Consider the following 27,569-nt stretch of genomic DNA (forward strand, 5'->3'; position numbering starts at 1 on the left):
TCCTTCCCTTCCGAGGGGCAGGCGCCACACACCCTCACCCGAAAAATAAAGGAGCTTTGTGTTGAGAACGCCAAGGCAGCCATCCAGGGAGCTGGAAGCCAAGTGCGTTAAGAAAGTTCCTTTTTCTTTATAAAAATAGTTTGGTTTTATAAAATGGGGGATACTCATCTCAGGTTGGGGATAGATGTATGTGAAAAGCATTAAGTGGAAGTCCCATTGAGTGGAGCTAGGGTAGACGAGACAGTGTGGGGAGAGGGTCCTCCTCTCAGGTACTACTGGGCTGGCGGGGGAGAGTAGCGGCTGGGGAGGCCTGAGTCCTCCCTGGGGGCAGGGTGCAGGAATACGGGGATCTGGGAAGAAGCCAGGTGACCCCTTTGGGCCCTATGGGGATAGAGTGGAGGGCTGTAGCCACGACCTGCACATAGGTGATCAGTTAAGCAGGGTTCCATAGAGCTGGGCTTTGGTGAGACTATCCTTACGGCTCAGCCCAGAACCACCAGTCCGTGGGAAAGCCTGCTGGGGGCTGAGTCGGGCGGCAGGGTGCATCTCTGGGGAGGCCTCCATGGAGCTGGGCTCCAAGGAGTCCCTAGAGCCATGTTCGGGCTCAGGGCTGCTGTCAGCCCCACACAGCTGCTCCCCGAGCCTGTCCGCATCCCCCTCACTGGCTGCATAGCCAGGCAGTGGGTCAGCTGAACGGCTGGGGCTGAGGTTCAGGTCACCACCTGGCCGCAGGAAGCAAGGCTCTCCCAGGTGGCCCTGGGAAAGATCATCACCTTCGGAAAAGCTATCTGCCTTGTAGCTGGCATAGAGGGGGCTAGCATGGCCCTCTATGTTCGAGCCTGGACTGCCCCCACCCCTACTATAGTAGCGTTCAGAGAAACTGCCAGGGGACACGTGGCTTGCGGCACTGGCTGGGTAGGAATAGGTGCCAATGTCCTCCACGCTTAGGGGCCGCCACTGGCCCCTCATGTGGTCCCCGGGGAAACGAGTGGCCGCTGGCTTGGCCCGGAGGTTCCACAGGTTTGGGGGCATCAGGGCCTGCTGGGGGTTTGGGCAGACCGGGAAGCGGAAGGTCTCCATCGGATATGGTGACATGGTCCGCCTATACACTGGGGCCACATCAGCCTCTAGTGGGGCAGCCACTGCAGCCATAGCCTTGGCATAGCGAGGGCTGCTCTCATAGGTAGTGGGTGGCTTACGGTCAAAGAGTTCATCACGGCTATTAAGATAAATGGCCTGCTGGGAGGCCGTGAGCGTGCTGGCCTGGGCATGCTCCTTCTCCTCTGATGTGGCGCTAAAGCTGGAGTAGGAGCTAGACGTGGGCAGTGAGGCTGCATAGCCAGGAAAGGCCTCATGCCGGTAGCTTGCTGGGAAGGCCGCCGCCTCGGCCTCCTCTTCTTCCTCAGCTGTGCTGTCGGTGGAGTTCTGGGCCCTCAAGAAGCTCACGTCGGTCACAGATGCATCCACGCTGGGCCGCCTGTCTCGCCGCCGCTCCTCTGGGCAGTAGAGGGCCGTGTCGCTACAGTAGATGTCCCCCTTGTAGGGGGGCCGTGGGCCTGGCTTTTCGACCTCCTCACGGAAGCCCAGATCACAGGCTGACGCATCTGACAGGTGGGAGGACAGGCTGGCAGGGTCAGGCTTCTCCAACACCTTGGCAATGACGCAGGTGGGGACACTGTCAGCATAGACTGGGTGGCAGAGCGAGGAGGGCAGGCTACACCCATGCTTCTCTATGTGCAGGCTCACGCGCTCCTGGAAGTCTGAGGGCAGCTGGAACGGCGCAAGGAGGAGGGGAGGGTGGGTACAAAGGTAACAGTCAATATGAGGCCCAGCACTGGCCCAGAGGCTAAGGACTATTGCTGTGACACACAGGCAGGAAGACAGACAGACAACCAGAAACCTCCCAGTCTTCTCAAATCATACCAGTAGGAGCCAAGGCTCAGGACACTGTATTGAACAAGCTCCTGGAAATGTAGGTATTGTCAGCACCTAAGGATTCCTGGTCACCTTCCCCACCCTAACCCACTGTGACTGGGCCCAGCAGAACCCAAAGGCTGCAGTCAGCCTGGAGAAGCTAGAACCCAGTTCTGATTTGGGCCTCACTTGGGGCTACATCACCCCCCATTTCCTACTCTTCCTAGGCCCATGGGTTCTCTTGGGGGTGCCCCCTAGTCATGCTGCCCAGGTGCTTCTAAATAAGACAGACTCAGATGCAACAAAGATTAAGGGGCCAGGCCAGGTACCCGGCGGTATCCGCGAGAGCACCTAGTGTCATGTGGGAGGGTCCCGCTACTGTTTGATCTATTTTGTGAGTGTTTCAGGCATGGCGCAGGCCCCAGGGAATGGGAACACAGACAGAGGCCTGGGGTAGCAGATTGCATGAGAGAGGAGGGGTAGCCTGTGCGGGTAGGGGGTCCCTAGGCTACCACATTTGGGCAGAGGGTGCTGCTGCCCAGTCTGGCTCTGGTGCCAGACAGGCCTGGTTCAGAGGCCTGGTTCTGCTACCTACTCCTGTAGCCTTGGCCAAGTCACTTTTCCTGAAGCCAGTTGCTTCTGAAACAGTCATTGTCAGTTGTGCCCAAAGCGTAAGGTTCCTGTGAGGCTCACACAGGGCCACTGTGCCATGCCAGCCCTCAGGAGATGAGGGGTTTGGAAGAGGGGTCAGGCCCCAGAGGACACTGAGGGGAAGGGGCAGCCCAGGAAGGGTAAGGGGGCTCTAAGAGGTCAAGGTTGGGTGAGGTGTGGTGTGTGGGGACAGCCTCTCCACCATCAGAAAGGCCGGAACACCATAGAAGAAGGGACAGGGTTCAGTCTCACCCAGTACCATCCTTCTCAAGAGTGGGGAGTGGCCTTGGGATAGAACTGGCAAAAAAGGAACCCAGAATGGTAGAGGGATAGCCTGGCTGCGGGGTGGGGTCACATTACCTCGGACACCTTATGGACCCTGCCGTAGGTCTGGCTGCACTGCAGCAGCTGGGCCGCTAGATTGCAGTCCTTCCTATAGAGCTCCTAAAAGACAAGAGAAGGTATTTGGTGTGGCTCACCCTGGCCAAAGTCCCTGCCATTGGTTAGTGGCCAGTAGGGGCAATAGGGGTGGGCAGGGCCAGCTGTGCAGCTGGCAGGCAGGATAAGGACCAGCCCTGGCCCCATCCCTTTTTGGACCTTATGCTTTCACCTGCAAAGTAAGAGCCTCATCCTGACTTGGAGCTGCTGGAACATGGAGGGGGTTCCTGCCAGGAGGGGGACCTTCCCCAGCTGGAGGAGCAGTAGAAAGGCCTCCAATGGCTCACAGACCAGGCTTGGTCTCCCTGTCCCTCAGATTCCTTGCTCTCTCCATAGATGACTGGGTGGGAGGGACGAGCACCCAGTCCCTGCCATCCCCATCTCAGACTTGCTGCTTACATCCCGTTCTCAGAGTATAGCCCGGCAACAGGGTGGCTGCAGCGCTGGGCAGGGATTGGGGCAAGTGTGTGACCCCAGATCCAGGCGGGGACTGGCTCAGCCTTCTGAGCTGAAAACAGATGCAAACAGTAGGATTCAAGGGGATGTGGTTCTGCCTTTGCAAATCTCTGTTGCATGTGCCTGTGGCTGGGCCTTGCACTCCCACCCTCTAGGGGTCATCCCCACAGTGAGGGCTATGACAGCCAGCCCTGGGGTCTGTCCAGCAGACCCTGGGGTCTACTGTGTAGCCCCCATGAGTTCTCCTGGCCAAAGGCTGCTGCCACAGTCCCAGCTCAACCAGGGCGAGGTGTCCTGTAGTTTAGGCAAGGCTGTCCCCATCATGGGCACCCCTTCCTATCCCTACTTCTGCATTGAGCCTGGTGTCCCCAACTTGGCCTGCATGGTGGCAGGAGCTTAGCCTCCCAGGCTTCCTAGGAACAGCACAGCAGCCTGAGTGCTGAGTGCTGGTGCTTTGTTAGACCACCACACTGGTATCCCTTAGTCCCCTTGCTGGCCCTGCCCTCTCAGATGTCCTTGCTCATTCCTATTTGTTATCCCAACCTCAGAGGGGTGCCTCAGCCTCTCCACCCTGCCATCTACACACTTCCTTGGTGATCTCAGTCCCCCTGTGGCTTAAGTACCACCCTGGACACTGGTCTCCACTCTGAACACCAGACTTAACATCCAACTGCCTGATGTCTAAAGGCTTGTGTACTTCCCCACCCTGGGACATGGCAGGTGGCTCCTTTTGTTTAGGCCCTAAATCCTGTACCTGGCCTGGACTCATGTCTTTGTCTCACACCCCACACCCAAAATCTCGGTCAATTCTATTGGTTCTATTGTCAAAATAAACATAACCAGACCCTCTCTCCCCCCACCTCCATCACCTTCATTTGCTGAGCCACAGCCTCCTCTCCCCCCTATTAGCCCCCACAGTCTGTTCTCAGCACAGCAGCCACATGAACTCAGTAATGCTCTAAGTGCAGTCATACTACTCCTGTTCAAGGACCTTCCATGGTTCCCATTTCACTCAGAGTAAAAGCCATATTTCTGAAGATGCTAATAGAGTGTGTCATCCTATTATCTTCCTGACCTCAGACCTGGGGAGCCCCCACGGACTCACTCTGGCCTCTGTGGAGTTCTCTAAGTTAACCAGTATGCCTTTGCATCTGGTTCCTCCTGCCTGGAAGAAATGCTCTTCCCCAGGCACCCACATGGCTTGCACTCCCACTTCCTCCAGGTTTCAGCTCAAACAGCCTCTCCAGAAGCACCCTACTGAAATCTTCAGGCCCTGCAGCTGGCCACCCTGGTCCTGTTCCTTGCTTTGTGTTTCTGTGCAGTGTTTTGCACTTCTGACACACTACATGATTTGCGTATTTATCTCATTAACTATCTTTCTTCCCCACTCAGATGTGAACTCCACGTGGGCAGGGATTGTTGTCTGATTTTTTGGCTGTGTTTTTCACACCATAATCTTGGAGCCTGGCAGGGTCTGGCAGGGAGTAGAAGCACATGAGCGAATACATGATAGGCTGTTGCAGCCCACCCCATGGGGTCCCTGAAATCAGGCCCTATGGGCAGACACAAATGTGACACTGGAGCTAGCCAAAGGCAGGAGTCCTGAGCAGTGCTGACCCCCACCCTTGGGGTCAGAAAGCCTTGCTTTGACCACCCTGTCCATCCACCAGTCCCTTAGACCAGCCCCTTGAGGCTGGGGCCAAAGTACTTCAGCTTAGGGCCTTTCAGGGTCAGAATAGCTATGACTCCTAGTGCTTCCTGGGAAGCCCTCTCAAAACACTCCTGGGTACCCCTTTGTGGGCCAAATATACACAGCACTCACGTTGTCCTCTGACAGCTTGTCAATGGTCACCTTGGCCTCCAGCAAGTGGCTATTGAGGGCAACAATCTCATGGCTCAGTGCACGCTTCTCTTCTTCATAATGCTGGCCCTGGGGAATATAGAAAGTGGGTAGATGTGGTCAGTGGGCAACTCTTGGTGGACTACCTAAGGCTTGGTCCTCAGCGCTGTTGTCACTGCTAATGACAATGTGCTTGGAGGGCTTCAGGGGCAGGCATTAAGAGCACTGACTAACTCAGGTTCAAGTCCTGGCTCTACCAGTGACAGATCAGATGGCCTTGGGCAAGTCACTGCCTCCTTGAGATGTTTTTCATCTGCAATTCAGGGATTGGGCTAGGGACAGAGGAAGGATGGCCTGTACTCGGCAAAGCCTAGCCCATTCACTGGACAGACTGGGAAACTGAAGCTCAGAAAGGAAAGGGAACTTGTCCATGTCCAGCCAGTCCAGCCCCTAGGCCTGCCTGTCTACCCTTTCTCACAGTAGACCTCAAAGATGGACAGGTATGGAACACTTGTTTCCAACTTTAAAATTTAAACAAGCTGGTCACCAAACTAGAGAGGGAACCTCCTTCTCCCAATGAAGGGGAGGCATAGAAACCTGTGCCCTGTCCTTCCTTGACAGGTCCTACCAGCCTGATCACTGAGGTTATTTGCAGGTGGTGTGACCTTGTCCACAGAAGTCACCAGCCCCACTGGAACCAGGCACAAGCAGTGTTGCATTTATTTCTCACAGTAAGATAGAGGGGTTCCCACGGGAGGCAGAGTGGAGTTCACCCAGGGCCTGAACTGCTTCTGTTCTTCCAGGCTGGATGCCTGAGCTGGCAGGCTGAGGTGGGATTACTATCCCCAGGAGATGTCCTTTGTCCCACAGCCCCATTCACATACCCTCAGGTTGGGGTGTCACATCTGCTGCTCAGACAGTACCAGGTGGCACTGAACACAACTACTTCCTTAACCTGAAATCACCTTCCCATTTCAAGAGAAAGGATGAGCTGACTGAGATGTCAGGAAACAAGTCCTGTGACCCAGCTGCTGAACAGGCCAAGGGTGTCAGCTAGGCCATCTCTTCTTCCCCCACTTGCTGCAAGAGCTATGGCCCAGGGCAAGGGGCACTGGGGCTCACCATGCGGTACAGCTTGTCCTCCAACTCCTGGTTGATCCGCTGCAGAGCCATATAGTTACTCTGAATCCTGGAGAGGAGGCAATGGGGTCACTGCAGTGTCAGGCCTGGCCCTCCCACACCCTCACAGCCATATAGCCCCCGAGCTGCCCCCAACAGCCCTACCTGGTCGAGTGTGTGTTCCTCTGCAGAAAATATCCGATTAAAGCTACCTGTGTAGAGGCCTGGTCTCCCTGTCCCTCAGACTCCTTCGTCCCTCCAAAGATAACTGGGTGGGAGGGATGGGCCCCCAGCCCCTGCCACCCCCATTTCAGACTTGCTGCTTACACCCCATTCTCAGAATGTAGCCTGGCAACAGGGCGGCTGCAGGGCTGGGCAGGGATTGGGGCAGGTGTTCACTTTCCTACCCCAGGACCCCCTGGAGATAAGAAGGGAACACACAACAAGAGACTGTTGGGTCCACACTCAGAGGCAGTTTGCTCACTCTTGACACACCAGTTCTTATAAGCCTGGCTATGGGGTTGATGTGATAGTTTTTATTGCAAATCAGCAGGGAAGAGTCTTAATATTGACTCCCAGGGTGAGGCTGGAGATGCAGGTCAAGTCAAGACAACTTTGCCTGGAAGGAAAGGTAGGGCCAAGAGTTGGGGATAGGGGAATCAGGTGCTTCGACTGTTGGTGGCAAGGGGACCAAGTCTATCCTCTAGACAACCCATGCGCAGTGCTATTGCCTCTGTCTTTCCAGTGGGGAAAATTGAGGTGGAAGGTGCTTAAAGCAGTTTAAGTGGTAGAGCTGAGACCTTAATGGAGGCCTGGGAGGTCTAACTGCAAGGCCCTGGCTTGGTGTCCATACCAAAAGCTCAGCAGGACAGGTAATTTAGGGAGGGACAAACAGCTCTCCCCACACCATCTGATACTCTGTACTTATTTAAAACAAACCAAGCAACAGCAAAGTTTACATTCTCTTTGCATTTCCTATTACAGAAGACAGGAAAGTGTGTAATACATTTTAGAAAAAAATCTATCTTAAATGTGCAGAAGAAAAATGCTTTTAGAAAAGTTCGATGTTTAAGGGAGTCCGGTACACTGTGCTCAAAACTATCATCCCCCATACTGCTCAAGGGAATGGTCCCTAAATTCTGGTTCATCTCTGGGGATGGACATCGCTTTTCTAATCAGGACTCAGGGACCCAGGGTAGACCAGTCAGGTCTAGAAACCAGGTTCATGCTGCTGCCAAATATGAGGTAAGGAAGGAGTGGGTTTTGGAGCCAGATCTGAACACGTGCGTGGGAAGAGCGTGTCCCTAACAGTAGCCAACCCTGGGTTTAAATCCTGTTTTGGTTGCTCTTGGCATAAAATGTGACTTTAGAGAAAGAGCTCACCCTCTGGACCCTTTGGACTCCTGAGCTGAGAACGTCAACAGTCCCAGCGGGAGCAGAGCTCTGCCGGCTGCTCTCCCGGTGGCCCCGCCCCTCGCCCCGCCCCCTCACCTGCGCAGCTTCTCTGTGACCTTCTCCAGCTCCTCCTGTGCGCGCCGGAGCTCGATCTCCAGGTAGTGGCGCGTGGAGTCGAACTCTGTCTCGAGCTTCTCGAGCTTGTGTGTGGTGTAGGACAGCCGCTTGCGCAGCTCGCCCTTCTGTTCCTGCAGCGCGCTGCAACGACACGCGGCGGCCGACCGGGCCGCAGTGCTGAGCGGGGGAAACTGAGGCCCACAAGGGCCAGCTGGAGCGCGCCCTGGGCCGCGCCAACATACTCACGCACGCACACACGCGCACGCACCCTCGCGCGCGCGCGCGCGCGCACATGCGCACACACACACACACACACACACACACACACACCTACCTCTCCCTCCCAGGGGAGTGGGACTCCGCACTGAGCCAGTCTGGCCCAGGCAGTTCCTTAGCCTCTACCATCATAAGTAAATCCCCATGTGGTCACCTTGGAGGAATCGACCCCAAAACCTGGCAATGGTGGTGGGGACAGTTGCTGGGGTCATGATACAAACAGTGCCCATCAGAACCTGCCTCTCCCCCAGATGGTACAGTTTACCAGGGCCCTCATCCTTGCTCCTCCACAGGGCTAGGTGGAGACACTGAGGCCCACAGTAATCAGTGCCATGCCCAAGACCATACTTCCCTCCTGCCAACTGGCTGTGTGGCCCCAGCACACTGTGTCAGCTTTCTGGGCAAGGGTGAGGAGAGGGTTAGCAATATGCCCCAAGCTCAGGCAGTGTCCACCACGGTGGCAAGCAAGGTTGCATGCAGCATTGGAAACTCAGCAAAGCCTGGCCTGCTCAAGTTCCCCTTCCTCCAGGAAGCCTTCCAGAAGCACAGACAGGGCTCTTGAGGTTCCATTTTTTTCTCCATTGAATAGGCAGAATAGGGGCTCCTGGTGGCTAGGACCTAAGGATGAGGAACCCCAGCCCCCTACTGGGCCCTAGGTTCAGGAAACAGGGACAAGTAATGATTGATTCATACTTCCAAGCCACATGTCAACAATTCACTTCAACTAAAGTTGAATAAAAGCCAGGGTGGGGTGGGTGGCCATGCCCCAGGGGGACCAGCTGTGAACTCCCAAGGGCAGGGGCTCCACCTCCAGTCTGGGTCAAAGTGCGATATGAGCCAGCAATTGGCCCCTTGAATGAGTGCACAGCCCCAGGGGACCATCTGGGGCCTATATTGTTCTATAACTTCTGGTGGGTTTGCTGTGGAACAGGGAGATGTGGGGTGGGCAGTGTGCACTCCAGACCATGGGGTAGTAACTGGAGGGAAATTCCCAGGTATCATGCTGGAATCCTGGGTGTGGAAGGGCCAGGAACCCTGACTCTGCCGAGATGTGCTGTAGGACCTTGGACAATAGCCTATGTTCTCAGGACCTCCCCAACTCAAACCTGACTGAGGGGTATACAGGGTAGGCAAGAGGCTTCCTCCCAGCACCCACCCCCAAGCCTGGGCTACAATCCCCCTGGTCACCTTGGGCAGAGTTAGCTTCAGTATTGGGCCCTATGAGTAAACCACAAGAGTTACCATGGGCATCCACCCAGCAAACCTCGATTAAGCATTCTTGGATTTCTGCCTGGGTCTGTTTTTTAAAAAAATAAATAAAAATGAAGAGTGCTTACGTTTTTGAGAACCTCAGAGAAGGGCAGGTCTTCCCAAGAGTCAGTCCCCGAAAGAGGATGTGGAGTAACAAGTAAAGAGGGGAAGCCCTGAAGCAAAGTGCCACTAGCTGTCCATGCAGGTCTGCCTGCTGGGAGTGCTCTGGTTGCTGTGACCAGGCTCACAGCCTACCTCCTCCAAGCAGCCTTCCGTGATTGCCCCACCTTAAGTACCCTGTAGCCAGTCTCAGGTCTTTCCTCCCCAGTGGATGATGAGCTTCCTGGTGGGCTCCCACATTATCTAGGGCCCCCACTGCAGGCACAGTATCCCAGGCTGGCATGGGCAGCAGCCCCCGAACTTGGTTGTTCCCTGCAAGGCCTGTAGGTCTATACATAGCCCTCAGACACAGGACATAGGCAGGGTCTGCATCATGGGGCAGAGATGAAGGGATCATCATACTCTAGGTCCTTGCTTTTCTGAGCCCTGCATCCTCAGATCACTGTACCCCTTTATCCAGTCCTACTATCACCCCAGTATCCATGGGGCACCCCACAGACCCCCAGCTCCTACTGGAACCTCTCTGAGCCAGTGACTTCCCCTCCCCCACTGCAGGCCCACCCTCCTCCCAGCTTGGCTTGGACCCACTGTCACTTAGACTACCCCACTTCTGATGTAATCCAGGCTGCATCCTCCTGAAACAGACTCATTGTCATGCTCTCTCCTTCCCACTGTACCTCTTTCCCATTGTTTTGCCAGCTATAGACAAACATGGCCCCTCCCCAGGGAGCCCACAGCCTCTAGGGGAGATAGACAGTAGGCAAAGAGAAGCTGACCCCCAGGCTCACCTACCCCAGGCCCTATCCCTACCATGTCTTCCCCCTATTTTTGCTGCTTGGCCATCATGCTGCAGACCCCTTGACCTTGCCTGGCTGCTCCTTGGGTCCCTGGCCTGCACCTGCAATCCACCCCCTTCATTCTCAGGCAGAATCCCCTCTACCAGCCACACAAAGACCCTTCCCAGCTCCCCAGCTCCAGTCAGGGCCTCTCTTGGGCTCCACAGTCCCCTACCATGCCAGCTGACCACTTTCCTCTCCACCCAATCCTCAGGCATCTCTCACTCAGTTGTCCAACACAGACTATATCAACCACACTGCCCACCCCAGGGTGGCATGGTGACCCCTCCTCGCCCCTCACAGCAGGTCACTAAGTCCTGGGGGTTCAGCTCAGCAGCCTCTGCCTCTTGCCCTGGAGGAGGATGTGGCCTGCCAGGTACAGAGTTAAATCGGAGGTCTGAGGCATCTGGAAACAGCCCAATAGAGGCAAAGGGAGGCCTGTGGAGCAAGGCTGCAGGGCTTGGGAAGCCCTGCTGAGACTGCTGCCTGGTGAGGTCACCTTGCTTCCAGAAGCATCCTGGAGAGTTAAATCAGGACCCGAGCCTAACGTCTGTGTGTGTGTGTGTTTGTTCCCTCCTTGCCCATGGAAAGCCCCTGAACAGGGAAGAGTGACAAGCTCATTGAGTATGAGGCCTGAGGAAGCTGCCTCTGACCACCTACAGGGGTTGGAGCCCAAGGTTGGAGCATGAGAATGATGTGCTGCCCACTGAGGAGACCCTCCCTCCCTGGGTCTCCCTATCCATGTTAGGAGATGGATGTAGACATGGTAGGAATGTCTGGGGACAGACGTGGAGACACCGAGGAGCCGGGGGAGACAACAGGTATGTTACCTGTCCCAGAGCGAGGGCGAGGACCTGGCCAATCGGCCCTGCAGGACTCGGGATTGCCCAAGGCACGAGGGCACCCAGGGGCTGCGCAGCCTGTGGGCAAAGAGGACAGAGCTGCTCAGAATGGTGGGGGTGGGCAGGGTTGGGGCCACACCAGGCCCACCATTGGGCACACAGCCACAGCCTCTTGGCTGGGCCAAGAGAGATGGGGAATCTGTCCCCACCACCCTCAGAAATTTGTCATCTGTAAGGCAATAGAGGCAGAGCAGGCTGAGGAACCAGAGAAAGGGACTCCAGCTTGTGTACCTGCCAGCCCTCACTGAAGGGTCCAAGCACAACGATGGCACTGAGTCACCAGCCATTTGCCTGATGCCTCTCTTTGGTGTCCTGTCTCACCATCAGAGAGTGGGTGAAGTTCCTAAAGTCAGTCTACACCTGGCCCTTGGTCACAGTCACTAGACACAAAGGTGGGCAGGTTCTGGGTCTTTCAGGGCTGTGACAGCACTGTGTTCCTATCTGGTAACTGGTCCTGGTATGCAGAGCTCAGTAGTCAGGAGGATAGAGGGACAGCAAGTCTCTGCCAACCCCTCTCCCCTTCATCTTTGCTGGAAGGCCATGATGGCTGATGTATGGAGAGGTAGTTGGGAGTGTCCTCTAGGCTGTGGGACATGGTGAGTGTTAGGTGCCCAGGGCCCACTTCATCCTCTCCTGGGACCTCTGCCTATAGCCTGTCTGGGCTGGACAGTGGATGGATGTGAGGCAGGACCTACATCTAGCCTGGCTCTGGTATGGTGCTACCCTGATGCAGGAGCCTTAGACACGTGCCTGCTTGGTTGTCCCCTTCCTGGAGTCTCTTAAGGGACTAGCCAAAGCAGAGACCTGTGTGTGGGGAGGCTCAGGCTGCTTTGCTGGTCCTGGAGCCAAAGCCAGAGATCTGACCTCTGCTGAGAGGGGCTACATCAATAAAAGTTCTAATGCTGCACCAGAAACCTGGCTTCCAAAAAATGCTTAAAGACATGAGCAGATGAGTATGTTAAGAGAAAGAGCTATTCCTATTAAAAAAACAAAAAACAAAAAACAACTGCATACAGGTAGCCACAAACAATAATAGAAACAAAGAAATGTTAATTTTTTAACATTGTTATGTCTGAGTGGTGGGATACTGGGTAATTTAAATTATTTCTTTTGTACTTTTCTGGATTTGTCATATTTTTTACAGTGAGGATGAAAAATCAGAAAAATGTACTAAGGATCAAATTCAGGTACAAAAAAAAAAGAGAGAGAGAGAGAGAGAATCACCATAACTATGGATGTGCTGGGCTGAGGGAAAGCTCTTGGCCTGGGTCATGAGCCCCATGTTGATCTCTGCTTCTATAAGCCTTTGTTTCCTCATCTGTAAAATGGGACCTGTGCCCCAATTTCCTGAGTTGATCTGCAGAGATGAGCAGGAACTGGGGCCCCAGCATACTGTGGGGCTGACAGGGTGGTGGGATGGGGCAGTGGTTGGCATCTGGTTAAACTAGACTTTGTAATTCTGGTCCTAGTGTCCACTCTCAGGAAATGTCCCCAGTGTTCATGGCTGAGCAGAGCACAGGGCAAGTTGGGGCTTCCTTCAACAGCAGCTGGAAACAACTGGCCTGTCCTCAGTGGCTTGAACAAAGCCAGCAATTCCCATGGGCTCCCCCTTCCCAGCCCTTGTCAATGAGTCCCACCCCACAGGCCCAGGGGGCACTCATGTAAGGTGAGGTTGCAGAAAAGTGACAGCTCAGAATAGAAAGGAGGCTTGGAACCAGGGGGAAACTGAGGCCTGGGGAAGGGGCAGGACTTTCTCAGAGTCACAGCCTGATGGGAGCATGGCTGTGACTTCACTGGGCTCTGACTCTGGTCCCTTAAGGCATTTATTAAGCATTAGTGAAATTTTTTTGAGCCAGGTAACCACATTTGGATGGAAATTCCCATTCCTAGCTTAGAGTTGAGAAAACTGTGGCCCAGGGAGTTTAAGCAAAAGGCCCAAGATTGCAGAGCAAGTCTTGATGAAGAAGAGACAAAAACCAGGTATGTTGGGCCTTCCTAAGGCTGCTATCCCCTTCCTCAGCATCTCTGTGAGAGAAGAGGGGGTCCCTCTACTGGTGCCACTACTGATGCCAGCACTGTGCCTGCTGTAGTAGAGCCATCCCTGCCGAAAGGCCTGCCAAAGTATTTTGAAAGGAGAGTAGACATGCTCCATGAGACAGCAGAAGAGGGAATTAACTGTTTCCTACTTGGCTTCCCCTAAACCCCAGTCAGCAGAGCCAACTATTGCCCCAGAGGGAGATTGCAGAGACATGTGAGCCACAGGGATGACCTGCCTTGATGTCACCCCCAACTGGAGACAGTGTGCCACCTTCCTGCTCCTGCTGCAGAAGGGCCTAGTGGCCACTGGGCAGATAGATGGACAGAGGGTTGGCTTGGGCCATCAATGCTGAACTGCCCTAAGACCTAGCCTTGGTCATCCCAGGCTACCTTTGTGGACATGGGTATCCTCACATGGAGGAGAGGTACTAACTGGGCCCTGTGTGTCTCTCTGGGCCCCAACAGAAGCCAGAGGCATGTTCTGTTTATTTGCAGCAACTTTGCACCCTAGAGGGCAGCTGGGGAACAACATTGTCAGCAGATGTCCATCTTCCTCCCTGAGTAAGTAGCTTTGAGGGCTGTGGGGACCAGCTACAGGTCCTTGGGGTTGGGGGTGGAGATTGGGACATTCAGGGTGTGCCCTGGGCCCTGCTGGGACTGGGAAACCCTCCTGGCTCCATGGTACACTGGGAACACGGAAGCTGGGGGCTCAGAGAGTGCTGGAAAGGTTTGTGGGGGACAGAGAGGCACCCTGGAGGCCAGCAACTCCCATCCATCCAGAGTGCCCTGCCAGTTCCTTGTTATGATGACAGGTGGGTCAAGGTTGAGGGTATCACTGTCCCATGGTCAGCCAAAGGCCCAAGAGCCACTCCAGCCTGTGTCTCATGATCTGTGATCTGTGGGCACAGCCTCTGTCTTCCCCGGCCTTCTGGTTTCAGCCTGGTTCCACAGTCATGCTCTAGCAATGCCGAATTGCTACTCATCCTTTACCAGCTACGGGCAGTTTCTCATCCCAGTGACTTTGTCCCTGTGTCCCCTCTGCCAGGATATCACTTGCTCCCTCCAGCTCTAGGTTAGCTCCTCTCCATCCAGCATCAAGGGCCCCGGGCCAGCTCTGGCCTTCTGTCTTCCGGCTTAGTAGGCCCTGCCCATCCCCTTGGTGCCTCTGCTCCCTCCTGCCTAGATGAGAGTCAGGAGATACAGCTGGAAGCATTTCGTCTTGCTCATCTTCTCCTGTCTCCTTATTCTGCCACGGCAGGAACATGTGCTGGCAGCTGGCATTTTATGTCCTGGTGAGCCCTCAGTGAGTGGGCAGACCCAAGGTGTGGCCAGGGCAAGGGCAACACAGGCCAACCCTGGCAGGTGGACAAGGCTATGACAGAGTCACCCTGGACCATGGTGCACGCTGCCCTGCCTGTTTAAAACATGCCCTTCCCTGTCACTCTGTTCACCTTCTCCAGGAAGGCCTCCCTAAACTCCCTCCCACTGAGCCAAGAACCAGCTTCTTTTCTATCCCTGCCCCAGTCCTATGCAGGGGGTTATCCCTGGGTACAGAGGCTGTGTCTGCTCCTCTTCCTCAGGGTCCCAGTGCCAGAAACAAGACTGGCAACAAAGCAGGGCCATCTGGCCATATGCTGGAGGTACCCATGGCCTCTAGCAAGTGTGGAGCTCTTAGCTCCCAACAGGCTCATTAGGAGAAGGCCCAAGGACTATGACTTCCAGAAGGGAAGAGAGATAAATAGCTGGGGGTACAAGGAGGGTGAGTGGGGCAGAGGCACCTAGGACAGCAAGCTGTCGTCCCTGGGCATCCCTCCATGCCCACTCTCTGTAGGTCATGGTCCACCAGTGTTCCCACTGTTCTTCATCCCACCTGGATTTCAGATGTAGAACCTGGGCCCTGAGTAGCCATATGACTCAAGTATCATACCTGAGTCAGGGCAGGCCAAACCAAGGCCTTATCCTCCTGACTCCAGTAAGGGGCCTACAAAGAGATGAACAGGTGATGCATTGGCTTCAGAGCCCTGGGAGTAGGGCTCAGGAAGATGGAATGTGAGGCTCCAGCACTGAGCCTGGCACACACAGTACACAACCAACACTTGCTGAAACTATGGCTGACAGGCTGTGCTGAAGGTTGGGGACAGGAATCAGGCCCAGTTCCCAGACCAACTTTATTGCCCACTGTGCCTTCCTCAGGGCCAGAACCCTGCCATAATCCCACTTCTGACACCTAACTCTCTGTCCAGCTTATGCCCTCTGATGCCTCCTCACTCTATCAATGCTGCCAACACTCACAGCCCTTCCCTTGTCCTCACTTGGAAGCCAATGAATGCATCCCCATCTCTCTCTTTATTGTACTAATGGGGCAAAATCCCACCCTGCTTAGGGCCACCTATCATAGATGACAGGAAAATGCATGCTGAGTGGATGGGCCTCTACTTTCTGCTCCTCCAGGAATCTCACCGCATCCCTGTTCCTTTCCCTCCCCACTTGCCTGGAAAGTGACTTCACACCTACTTGCTGCTTCTCCACCTCCCAACACCTCCTCCCCATCCCTACTCACAGCGGCTGACCTTGCTTCCTTTTCCTCTGAGAAAATGAAAACATCCAAAGGGAACTTCCACAGATGCCACTGCCACGTTACCCACCTACCAGCATCTGCCCTGACACCTGGTGATGCTGCCTGTTACTACAGACAGCCTGCTGAGCAGCCCTCCACCTGGGCCTGCCTGCCCTCTGCCACCTCTAGGCAAAACTATAGCTAGTCCCCTCTGGTTCCTGAACCATCAATGTCTCCCTGTCTTCCAGATCATTCCCACCAGCATATGAAAATGAGGTTACTTTTCTCATAGTAAGAACAACCCTCACTTCACTCTCCAGGTACTACCCCTATTCTCTGCTCTACAGAACTGCTATCTGAACTTGCTACCTGTGTGTCCTCACTACTCACTTGCCAAGACCAATGCTCATTTGACTGGTTCTTGCTAGTCCCTTTTCAGTCCTAACTTGACCTGGGCCCCCACAGCAAGTGGCATGGCCAATGCCTCCCTCTTCCTACAAAGACCACCTTCACCCATCCCCACTGGCTGTCCCATCCCAGCCTCCATTGTGGGGTGCTCCTCATCTCCCCAGTCCCCTAATACTAGCATCTCCCCTTCTATGTGTGCACTCACTCTGCAGTCACCCCATCTCTCTGCCAAGGACCTCCACGTTCACATCTAAGCCTCCCTGACTCAGGGTAGCACATCATTCCTGGGCCTCTGTCTCAGGGCAGCACAGACCTGTAGTGCCCAGCCGCTCTCTGATCACACTCCCTAAATCCACAGCCTCCCCCCCCCCCACAAGACCAGTCCCCTCCCCGTGCCCCAAGGCAGCTCTGACTTCTTTTATTCTCTTCCCTGTCCTCCCAAGTGGCAAGAAATCCACTATAGGAGCCTTGCCTTCTGCCATGCCACACACCACTCAGGGCATTGAGGATGTGGAGATCAGAAATGGGTCCAGGGTTAGCCAGCAGACAGAAGGCCCTGGGCATGGGCTGGTGTCTGATCCTCTTCCTTGGGAGGCTGGGGACCCCTGAGGGTGTTCCATGGTGGGAAGACAGGAAGTCAGCTTGGGTCCCTCTGGTGGGTGAGCCAGGAGCAGGGGGCCTAGAAAAGGCTATCTCAGGAGGGTCAAATTGAGCTACCTGGTGGACCAAGGAGCAATCCCCTGGCTCCATTAGGGTTCCTTGGGCACCCCTGCCCAGCCCCCTCCTTCCCAGCACCCAGCCTGGCATAAATGATCATCTGCTTCTCTGCCAATCTCCCCTCTAAAGGAAGGTGAGGTTGCCTATAGGGTGGGGCTAGGTGCACATTGGCCCTGGACCCCACCCTTCCCAGGTCAACCCAGAGCCAGTTGTCAGAGGAAGATGGGCAGCCAAATGACCAAAGGGCCAGCCCCACAGCCAAGAATAAGCTCTCCACAGGGCCCTTAAATTAACCTCCAATGCCTGCCACCTCCCTTGTAGCCCAGGTGAGAAGGGGCTGCAATTTAAACCTTTGATTATCAGGTTCATTACTGGCCACCAAGTTACCCACGCTGACTTTGCTAACTTGACCACCCCACCACTCTCCTCACCACTGCAAACAGACGTGGTCAAACTTATTAATTGCATTGGCAGGAGGCCTGTTTTCTGAATTTCTGGGGCTCATGAAAGCAGATCAGGGCTGTGGGATGCTGATTGGTGGTCTTGGACTGCTGGGCATGGAGAAGCTTGCCTCAACCTGGCTGGTCCCCACCTCACCTGCTCCTGTATACACACACACACACACACACACACACACACACACACACACAGACAGCCTCAAGGGCGAAACCTAGTCTCAAATAAAAGGCCTGCTGCTATGATGACAGACATCTCTCAGCCAAGAGATGGAGTCTGGGGCTCCCTAAACTCCCCTCTAGCTGTGTCTGGGGTGCCCCCATTCCTGTACCAGCTCCATGAGGGTAGAGGGGCCACCCAACTGAGTGGCCTGGGTGTGAGGGGGCCCACACCAGCTTGCCTAAGAGACGATGGCTGACTGAGCAGTTTCTAACCTCAACACTTTTCCCTGCCACAGGCTGCTTGGGGGCCCAGGCTTGGCACTACAAGTCTTGGAGCCTTAGCTTCCCAATGTAGGAATGGGGGCAGAAGCCCCAATCAGCCCCCAGATGTCTTGAAATCTGGGGATTTTCCTAGTGACTCAGGAGTACCCTGGTTCCATCCTGAAGCCCCCCCCCCATGACCTGCATTGCTGCTCCAGGTTCAGATGAAGCATAGACTCAGACTCAGCTTTCAGTAGCTCAGAACTGCATCTCCATCAGCTCTTCCAAACTGACCTTGACAACTAGCACCCTTCCTACGCCACCAGCTCCAGAGCCTTAGTGGGCCCATCGTGGATGAGACATGAGCTTAGACTCTTCAGGCCACTGAGAAGACAAGTGGGAATGTTGAAGAGAGGACAGCACAGCCTCAGTGCAGAGCTGAAGCCCAGAGACCACCAACAGTCAGGGGAGATTTTGCCTGTGGTTACAGGGGGTGGGGAGGGGTCAGCCCAATATAAGCCTGATAAGGAACTCTGACACTGCCACCACTGAAACTAGGAAAAGTACAGATAATTGGGAGGTACAGCAGAGCTGGCTCCACCACCAGCTTTCTCTCATAGTCCTGACTTAGGCTGGGGCTGCATGTCACCCCTCCCATCCCCACTCTGCCAAGTCCTCTCCTTCACAGTAAGAATGATATAACCTGCCCAATGGATAGGGAAGCAGGTCCAAGTCTCCATAACATTAACCATGTGCCAAACTGATGCCAATGCATTTAATCTTCAGAACAGCCTTCTAAGGTAGGTACTATTATTATGCCCAACATATAGATGTAGAAACTGAGAATCAGAGAGGTTCAGAAATTTGCCCAAGGACACACAGCCTATAAGAGGCAGACCTGTGATTCATATTTCTTTCTTTCTTTCTTTTTTTTTTTTTTGGTTGGGGCTGGGTTTGAATCCACCACCTCTGGCATATGGGGCCAGCACCCTACTCCAGGCGCCACTCTGATTCATATTTCTTAATCACATATACCATCAGGGAGGCTTTGCAGAGGAGTGAAAACTTGGCAGGCTGGGGAATAGGAGACTTTTTAAAATTAAAATTTATTTATTTATTTGTCTCACTACATTGCCTAGACTGTGCTCAAATGTCTTCAAGGGCAGGGAAGAGAATGAGAAGAAAGAACAGTTCAGGTGGAGGGTCCCTTTACAAAGACCTGACCCCTAAAGGAGGAAATCAAAGTGAGGTAGTCACTCACACTTTAGTGAGAATTGGTCCACCAGGCTTTCTCTAGTAGGATTGGGTTGGTTTAGAAGTGGGGTAGATAACCTTGAAGTGTGACCCTTAGGGAGGAAGATAGGCCTGCTGGGGTAGTGGTGGGTGAAGGAGACAAGAGATGAAGGGTAGAGGACTTGGGGGGAAGGGACAAGGAGACTCAGCAGCAATCCTGAAGGCAGGGCCAGCAGGTGGCCTGCCCCACCCCAGGATGCAATGCCACAATGCAGTTAGATCCCTGCCCTCAGTGAGTACCTACTACATGTCCAGAGGACTGGGATGCCACCTAGGACAGGGGATTGCCTAGAGCGAGTGTGCAGCCTACTCCTCCACCGACACTGTCCATCTCAGGTGCCAGAATGCCATCCTCACTTCCAGTTGCTTAGGCCCAAAACACCCTGGTCACCTCTGATGCCCCCCTCCCTTCACACTCTATACCTGCCTGTCAGCAGATCCTGTTCATTCAGTTTTCCAACACATCCAAACCTGACACCCTCTCCCCACCTCCAAGGCCAGTCTGGCCCTTGTCACTTCTTGCAGGTCACTTGCCCTTCTGTGTGCTCTGTCTGGAACTCCCCTCAGCTGCTCCCTTGGCTCCCAGGCCTTGGGCCAGGGGACTTGCCCTGGAGCCTCCTGAGGCCTCACTACTTTCCTCTCTGTTTGTCCCGTAGTACCTTTCACTATAATATTTACTTTAAGAAGTTTTTTGTCCCCCTAACTGGAAGATCTTTGCTTATGTTGGTCATTTTGGTATACCCAGTACTTACAATAGCCTCTGACAAACAGTAATGCTTAATAAATATGTGCTAGATACATGATCAATGAACAAATTAAACAACAGTGACAACACAATGGACCCAGGCCAGGTAGGGTAGGGCCATTTGGAAGACTACCTGCTCACCCTCTGTCTCTGTGTCCAGGACATCAGCCTGGCAGTCATATGAGTGAGTGAGTTAAAGAATGCAGACCCAATATTAGTGTCCTTATGCAAAAGAAAAAGAAAAAAAGAGTCCAACTTCAACCTCAAACCAAAACCACACATAACCAATTCCAAATGGAATGAGAGCTAATAACTTCACGATGTTACAAGGGTTTCGTAAGCAAGACACCAAAAAATTTCACTCAAAAAGTGAAAGGCTGAGGGCGGCACCTGTGGCTCAAAGGAGTAGGACGCCGGCCCCATACGCCAGAGGTGGCGGGTTCAAACCCAGCCCCGGCCAAAAACTGCGAGAGGAAAAAAAAAAAAGTGAAAGGCTGAGGCATTCTACAAAATTAAAATTAAAAACTTCTGTTCATTCATCAAAGACCCATTTAAAGAGTGAAAAGCAAGAGACCACGGGAGGTGTATCTGTCACACACACAACTGAGAGACCACATGAGGAGCTCCCGCAAATCAATGAGGAAGTGAGCACCTTGCCAGAAAGTGAGCATAGACTTCACCAGAGGAGAAGCCTAGATGCGCAGTAATCCAGGAAAGTGCGGTTAAGGCCACTGAGAGCGTGCACCACGCCCACCCCGACACCACGCCCACCCCCTGACGCTGCAGGCGGGATAGTGACCGAGAGAAGCACTTTGGAGTCTGGCCTTATCTTCCAAAGTTGATCACACATGCATGCCCTGCGCGCCTGAGGAACGTCAGGTACTCCAGCAGTTCCGCTCCCGCTCCCGTTCCCGCTGCCGGGGTACACAAGCAGAAATACAGCACAGGAATGCCCACGGCAGCTTTCTCTCCGGGGATCCCGGCTGGATGCTGCCCAGCTATCAGTCAGGGAATAAACGGACTGCAGGAAAACCACTCAGAAACGTCCTTCACCAAGACAATTGGCAACGGACAGCTCCACAGATCACCACAGGGACTCTCACAAACAGAGTGTTCCTGGTGAAAAAAGGGAACTCCTAAGACTGAATGAACCCATGAATGGGGTCCTGAATCAGGCAAAACGAAACCGTCTTGCTTTGGGGCACTCTCTTAGGTGACAGAACCCTGAAGAAATCAAGGAGCCATTTATCGCAAAGTCAGGATCCTTGCGACCTCTGGGGAGCAGGAGGGAGCTGTGTTGGGGAAAGGTCTTGGGGGATCTAGGGATTCTGGTAGCGTTGAACTTCTTAATCTGGGTGCTGGTCACAGCGTGGCCGTTCTTAACTTAATTGCTAAACTGCGCAGATATTTGTTAACTCCTCAGCATGCCTATCACAGATCACAACTTTGAAAAACTGTATTTTAGGAAGAAGCTGCAGACTCCTGAAGGAATGTCTCTGAGCTTCCCGAGCTGCTTCTTCACCCCAGGCATCAGGAGAAGCGCGGAGGGAAGAGAGGGAACAAGGGAAGGGAGGGAAGGGAGGGAAGGAGAGAAGGGAGGGAATAAGGGAAGGGTGGGAATAAAGGAAGGGAGGGAACGGAAGCTCAAACAGAGAAAGGGGCTCGCCCAGAGGCACACAGCAGGAGGCAAGGCAGTAGACCTAGTGCAGAGGAGGGGAGAGGAGAGGATTAATCTGGGGGATTAGAGGCGCAGCCGCTCCAAGCACACAGCCAGCCAGCTGGGAGTCAGTAATATCCACAAACATTTGAACATCACAGAATAGTTTTTCAAACAGTTAGAGGCAGGATAGCTGGGCATGGGGGAGGGAAGTCAAGGGACAAGAGGACCAGGCCATCACTTGGTGTGGGTGTATGCTTACTATATGACACCTGGGCCCAGGGGAGCCCTACTGTGTGCCAGCCCCAGCCAGGCACTGGGGCTGCAAAAATCCAGGAGTCAGACCCAGGCTCTGCTCTCAGGAGTGCACTGGGGCACTGGAAAGGATGGAGGACACTCCACATGACAGTGAGAGTCCCACCCGACCTCCAGTCTCCACCCCTTACCTGTCTCCCTGAACATCAATCCCTCAGGCCTTTCGACCACTTGGAAGGTGGCCTATCTGTCCTCCTTGCAAATTCCTATTCGTCCTTCAAGCCTGGGCTCCAGGGTCCTTACTTCCAGGAAGTTCTCTCCAATACCCCAGGCTACTAGTGTCCCCACCTGAGACCACAGAGCATTCTGGGCAGACCCCATTGTATAGTCCCACTAGCCTGGGAGGGTCTGTTGTGGGCCTGTAACCACTGCCCTGGAGGATGGTCTGGGACTTGCTGCACCTTGACACCCAGTGCAGGGCCTGGTGCCCTGAGGGCACCTGAGGCCACCTGGGAGGGAGGGGGGATAGGGTCCCTAAAGACATAGGGGAAAAAAGTGACAGGGAGGCAAAGAATTTGTCATGTGGGTAAGAGGTGGGGGAAGGGCATTCTCAGCAGAAGGGACATCCTGAGGAAAGGTAGAGTGTCATGAAGGTGATAGCTTTAGGGACTTGGAAGTGGGCCACACTGAGGGGTGGGAATCAGGCAGAGGTGCCAGGGCAGGGGAACCCCCCAGAGGTATACATGACCACAAAAAGTCACTGAGGGCCACAATGCCAGTGGGTTACAGAGTCCTTTTGCTCATGCAGTAAATATGTACAGGACTGTCCCTAGAGCCAAGGTGGGCTCCAGGCCCCGGGGGTGTTAAGGAGAGCTCAGGCCAGATACACAGGCCCAGCCTGCAATACACAGAGACTGCTCTCTAGGGGCTAGGACCTGACCATAAGGTCATCCTTCTGGGCACCCCAGGATCCCTTCATTTGGATCACTAATGTGCCTTTCTTGCCTGAGGAACTGGCAGCTGTGCAGTCTGATATCCCCTAGGGGGCCTTCCTGGGGCCAGGTCCCAGGACAGGTGCTTCAGCTACAGGGGCTCAGTCAATTCCCCAATATCCCTGCAACTTGGATGTGGTTAGGACACCCAATCTACAGATGAGGAAACTGAGGCAAGGGTTAGGAGTTTCCCAGTGACTAGGTCTGTGAGATCCCAAACCTTGTGACTTTCCTGTGGGAAGCCATGCTGACCAACTTCCCTGACCCCCACCCCCAGGCCTGTTGGTTCTGGACCCCAGACACTAAATGCAGATCAGAAGCCCACTGGGGCAGCCCCTGAACTGACCAGGACAGAATGGTTTGGAAAGGGCTTGAGGCAGCTCTGAAAACACTAAGGGAGAGAGGGAGAGAAAGGCAAGATAGCATCTGTCCCCTCACCCCCAACCCTCCCTCCCCGTGCCCACCCACCACAACAGGCCCCACCACTGCCCCCATCCTCCACCACAGAGCCCACCTGGAAAAGAAATATGTGTTGCCTTTGGCGGCTCAGGCTGGATCTACCTACCTGGCATGTCTGTGCCCTCAACCAGACTGGGCCACATATCTGTCCCCAGTGCCTGGCATGGCGGGGGGGGGGGGGGGTGCTTAAGAGCAAGGGGAGGGAGGGAAAGAGAAAGAACCACAGTAGGGGCCCCACAGGTTTGGCTTCAGGGCATCTCAAGAATGCTACCTTTTTCTCACTGAGTTAAGCAATGTCCCCCCCCCCCACCCCGGGAGACCAACCCAGGTGGGGATACTGGTAAAATGATAGCCAAAGTGGAGTGCCAGGGAGGGCCTGGTCTGGGGTCAGACCCTGGGTTTGGGTCTGAGATCATCCATGTGAGCACAGCCAAGGCTGCCACTCTCTGGGCATCACTGCCCCCACCTGGTCCTTGGTCATGACCATGACAAGGTGGGCCTGGCTGACATCAGATTTTGGGTCTGAGGTCCTGCCTCAGACACTGGATACCTTCCCCCAGCCCTGGACATGTTTGTCCTGATCCTGGGGGACACACAGGGAACAATGAACTACAGCTTAATGGCCCAGGAGATGGCTCTGCTCTAGTCCATCTGTCCCCAGGCTCCCACCTAGGTGTTTCCAAGTCACTCACCCACAGCAATAAGGGTCAGCTAGGAAGACCCTGGACCCCTCTTCCCTAGATCTGGGCCAAACCTGGGTTCTGTTGGGTCTCTGCTCCTTTGGGGAATGGGTGAACTCGCTATCCACAATCCTCTCTATGGATGATAATTCTGGACTGGAGAAAGAGTTGGGAGGCCAAGAGACCTCTGGCCAGGGCAGAGGGTGCTGAAACCCAGAAGCCAGAGCCAGGTCTGCTGCCCACATGATGCCTGGGCTCAGGCTCCGGAAGGAAAACACAGGAGGGTTATTCCCAAAATAGGGGTCAGGGTGATGGTGGTGGGAGGGGGGGTCTCTGGGAAGTCGCGAATATTCAAATGAGCTTATTGGGTCTGCCGAAAGGGAGCCGAATGGAGTCCACTGAGGCTCAAAGTTTAGCACCTAGAGGGAGGTCGTGGGGGAAACTTCCGAGACGAAGTCGCGGGATTCCCCCAAAATGGCTCCAAGACGCGACTGCCTGGCCAGCCGCGAGGACTCCATCCGCCCCCCCCCATCCCTGTCCCCTTGAGGCGGAAACTTAAAAGCTCAGAACCAGGCAACTGTCAGCTTGGGGTGTGTGTGGGGGGAGCCTGCGCAGGGAACCGGTGCGGTGCGTAACAGCAGGATCGGAAATCCAGAGGGTCCCGGGGGACAAGCGAGAGTTCGGGGGCAGGACTCGGGGCCCGCAGAGGCCGGCGCGCGGCCCTGGGTGGGGCCCGGCACGGCCCTCGGTGGCGCACTCTCTATCCCAGCCGCAGCCGCAGCCGCCCGAACTGGGGTGAGGAGCCCCCACGCGGGGCTCCCCATTGTCTCGTCGCGGGCACACACGCACCACACACATGCACACCGGGTGGGCCAATTCTCCCAGGTGGCCCGCGGGCCCCAGGGATGAGCTCAGGTGGCGCCCCCTCCCCCAGCCCTCCCTGGCGCCCTCATCCCGACCCCGGCCCGGCCCCTGCGAGCCGCGGCACGGAAGACGGTCCACTCACCTGAGTTTCTCCATGTCTGCGGCAGAGGCCTGCGAGAAACCAAAGGAGAGGGTCAGCAGGCAGGAGGAGTGCGCTCAGCGGCCGCGCGGGTGCGGCGGCCGGGCACCCCAGTGGGGCTCCGACGGTGGGAAGCCCAGTCCCACGCGACCCTCGCCCCTGGCCGCGGTCCCCATGACTCACTGGTCGCGTCGGGCCACGGCCGAGTAACAGGTGAGCCCGTCTGGGCCGCCTCGCTCCCCTGCACCGGCACCGAGTTACGCCCCCCGGGGTGATGAAGGGGCTTGCCCGGGACGCGAAATGGTCCGGCCAAGGTTGATCTCCGTGGACTGGAGAAACGAAGACCCAGCCCGTCCCCGTTAACTCTGGGGTGGCCGCAGCCCCGCTGCTCCCCCCACCCCGCCCGTTAACCCTTCCTGCCCCACGCTCCCTCTTGGAGGAAGCTGAGCCCCAGAATCGCAGAATCTCAGAGTCGGAAAATGTTTGAATGAGGAATTTGGGGGCCGTGCGGGATTGCAGAAGCTAACACTCACACAATCTAACGGAGGGTGATGGTATTTGGAACGTCGCACTCCTCAATCTGGGACCCCGCTGCCCTCAGATTCTGGGGTTCTGGGCCTGGCTCGCCCCTCCCGGGCCCGAGGGATTAACCCCTGAGCTTCCCTCTAGCCCGCGGGGCTCCCTGCAGGGCTTGCGCAGACCCTCCCGCGAACGGGTTAGAGACCCTCCCCACCCAGCCCCGCAGCCCCTCTGCGCACCAGGCAGGGGGACCTACCCCGACCCGCAGCAGTTAACCCTGTGGGCGCCGGCGGGTGACTCGGACCGCGAACGGCCCGGGCAAGATCGCACTTCCTGCGTGGAGCTAGGGGCGCGGGGCGGGCTCTTCATCACCCGGAGAGGCCGCTCCCGGGGGCTTTCCCCGTCACTTCGGGTAGTGACTGGCATTAAAGGGGGACGGGGGTCTGAGCCCAGGGACCAAACGACAGACCTGGGAAGACTGATGACTGCCCATCCCGGCCCCTCGCGCCGGGCGCCGCCGCCGCGTCCGCCGGGAACGCGCTCCGCTCGGGTCCGGGCCCCACGCCGCCTCCCCCACCGCCCCGCCGGGCGAGGGCGCAGCCCGGCCGCTAGCGTTGGGCTGGAAGGCCGGGGCCCGGGGCCTCGGCCAGACTCGACCACAAACTTCCTAGGTACTGGGGCAGGCCTCCCCGAGGCTCTCCCGGCCTCAGTTTCCTCACCTGAAAGCTGATAGGGAGGGAGCAGGAAGCTGGACGAGGCGCTCTGCTGCCCTTCCGCACCGGTGGACTGCGGAGGGTCTGTGGTGGGAGGAGGAATTTCAGAGGAAAGGATCCCCAAGGCGCGTGCGGATGCGGCTCCCCCTCCTCTCCCCCTCCTCTCTCCTTCCTCTCCCCCTCCCCTCCCTGTCTACTCCCCTCCCCAACGCTCTAAAAGTTGTCCAAGACCACAAGCCTGGACTCTTCTAGAAACCCTCCAACCCCAAGATAAGGAGTTTGCCAGGAAGAGTTTGCTGACAGCCAACACGTCTCCCACACCCCAGTCTTCCCCAGGCCCACCTTTCAGGGTCCCCATGACAGAGCTCCTCGATTTAGATCCCAGCATACAGCAGGCGCTCAATACACACGGACTATGCACGCGTGGATCCTACCGCATCAGAGCTAGTCTTTGTCGGGCTTTCTTCTCGGGCTCTGAGTTCCTAGGCAGGAGGCTTGTGTTTTCACCAGGACACCCCCAGCACCCAGCAGGGCTGTCCTCCACCAGCCAGCGCAGGGTAGGAGGAGCCGTCCATTGGAGGGTCAGATCTGACCCAGGATCAAACCAAACCCAAGGAACCCAAGTATTCATTCATCTGCCAATGATTCTCACTCATTCCTTAGCTCTGGGCAAGTTCTGGGCAGAGAGGGGACAGCAGAAGAAGAGAGCCCTGCTCTGTGGCTAAGGTAGCGGCAGAGAACACCCACCTCCACCCCCAGTTCTGGGAGTCCACCCTCTGCCTCAGGATGACAGCGATAACAACAACACCCACCACCCCTGACACATTCGTAGCACTTCCCATCTGCGCCTAACAGCCGCTCTACCAGCGAAGCCGTTATTTCCCATTTTACAGATACGGAGAGCAAAGAGCAGACAGATAAGAGGCTTGCTGGAGACCCCACAACTGAAAGGGCCCCGCTAGGCCTGGACTCCATTTCTCAGAGGCCTTTCCCACCCAAAAGCTGTCTCCAGTTGCCTTAATCACTCACAGTGAATGACCTGCCAGGGAGTTTGTCTAAAATTAATAAGAATCTATTAAAATTTAATTTTAAAAAATCTAACATTAATTATTTACATTGAATGTTTCAGTTCTTCTAAAAGGCCAGTCTGGGAATTCCCCCCCTCACCCCTAGAAGAGACTCTGGTGAGAGGAAGAGGAAGGCTGCTAAGCTGCCCTGGTGGCAGGGGCTGGGGGCTGGGCAAGGAGACCCATGGGAGCCCACAGCTTCTGACCTTCACTCACTATTCCAGACCCTAAAGCCTGACTGTCATCCTGCTACAACACCCCAAATTCTCCTTTG

General features: G+C 55.4%; 1 protein-coding gene across 1 annotated transcript; it reads right to left on the minus strand.

Annotated features, from left to right (window-relative positions):
- Window positions 1–429: 429 nt before the first annotated feature.
- On the minus strand, window positions 430–16,007 carry BEGAIN (brain enriched guanylate kinase associated). The gene is given in 7 exon segments (XM_023511505.1): window positions 430–1,770; window positions 2,926–3,009; window positions 5,282–5,389; window positions 6,422–6,488; window positions 7,910–8,071; window positions 11,244–11,431; window positions 15,831–16,007. Coding segments are annotated over 7 exon segments (2,127 nt in total).
- Window positions 16,008–27,569: the final 11,562 nt, after the last annotated feature.

The sequence above is a fragment of the Otolemur garnettii genome, unplaced genomic scaffold (genome assembly GCF_000181295.1).
Source record: "Otolemur garnettii isolate 467f Iridium unplaced genomic scaffold, OtoGar3 scaffold00020, whole genome shotgun sequence".
NCBI lineage: Eukaryota > Metazoa > Chordata > Mammalia > Primates > Galagidae > Otolemur > Otolemur garnettii.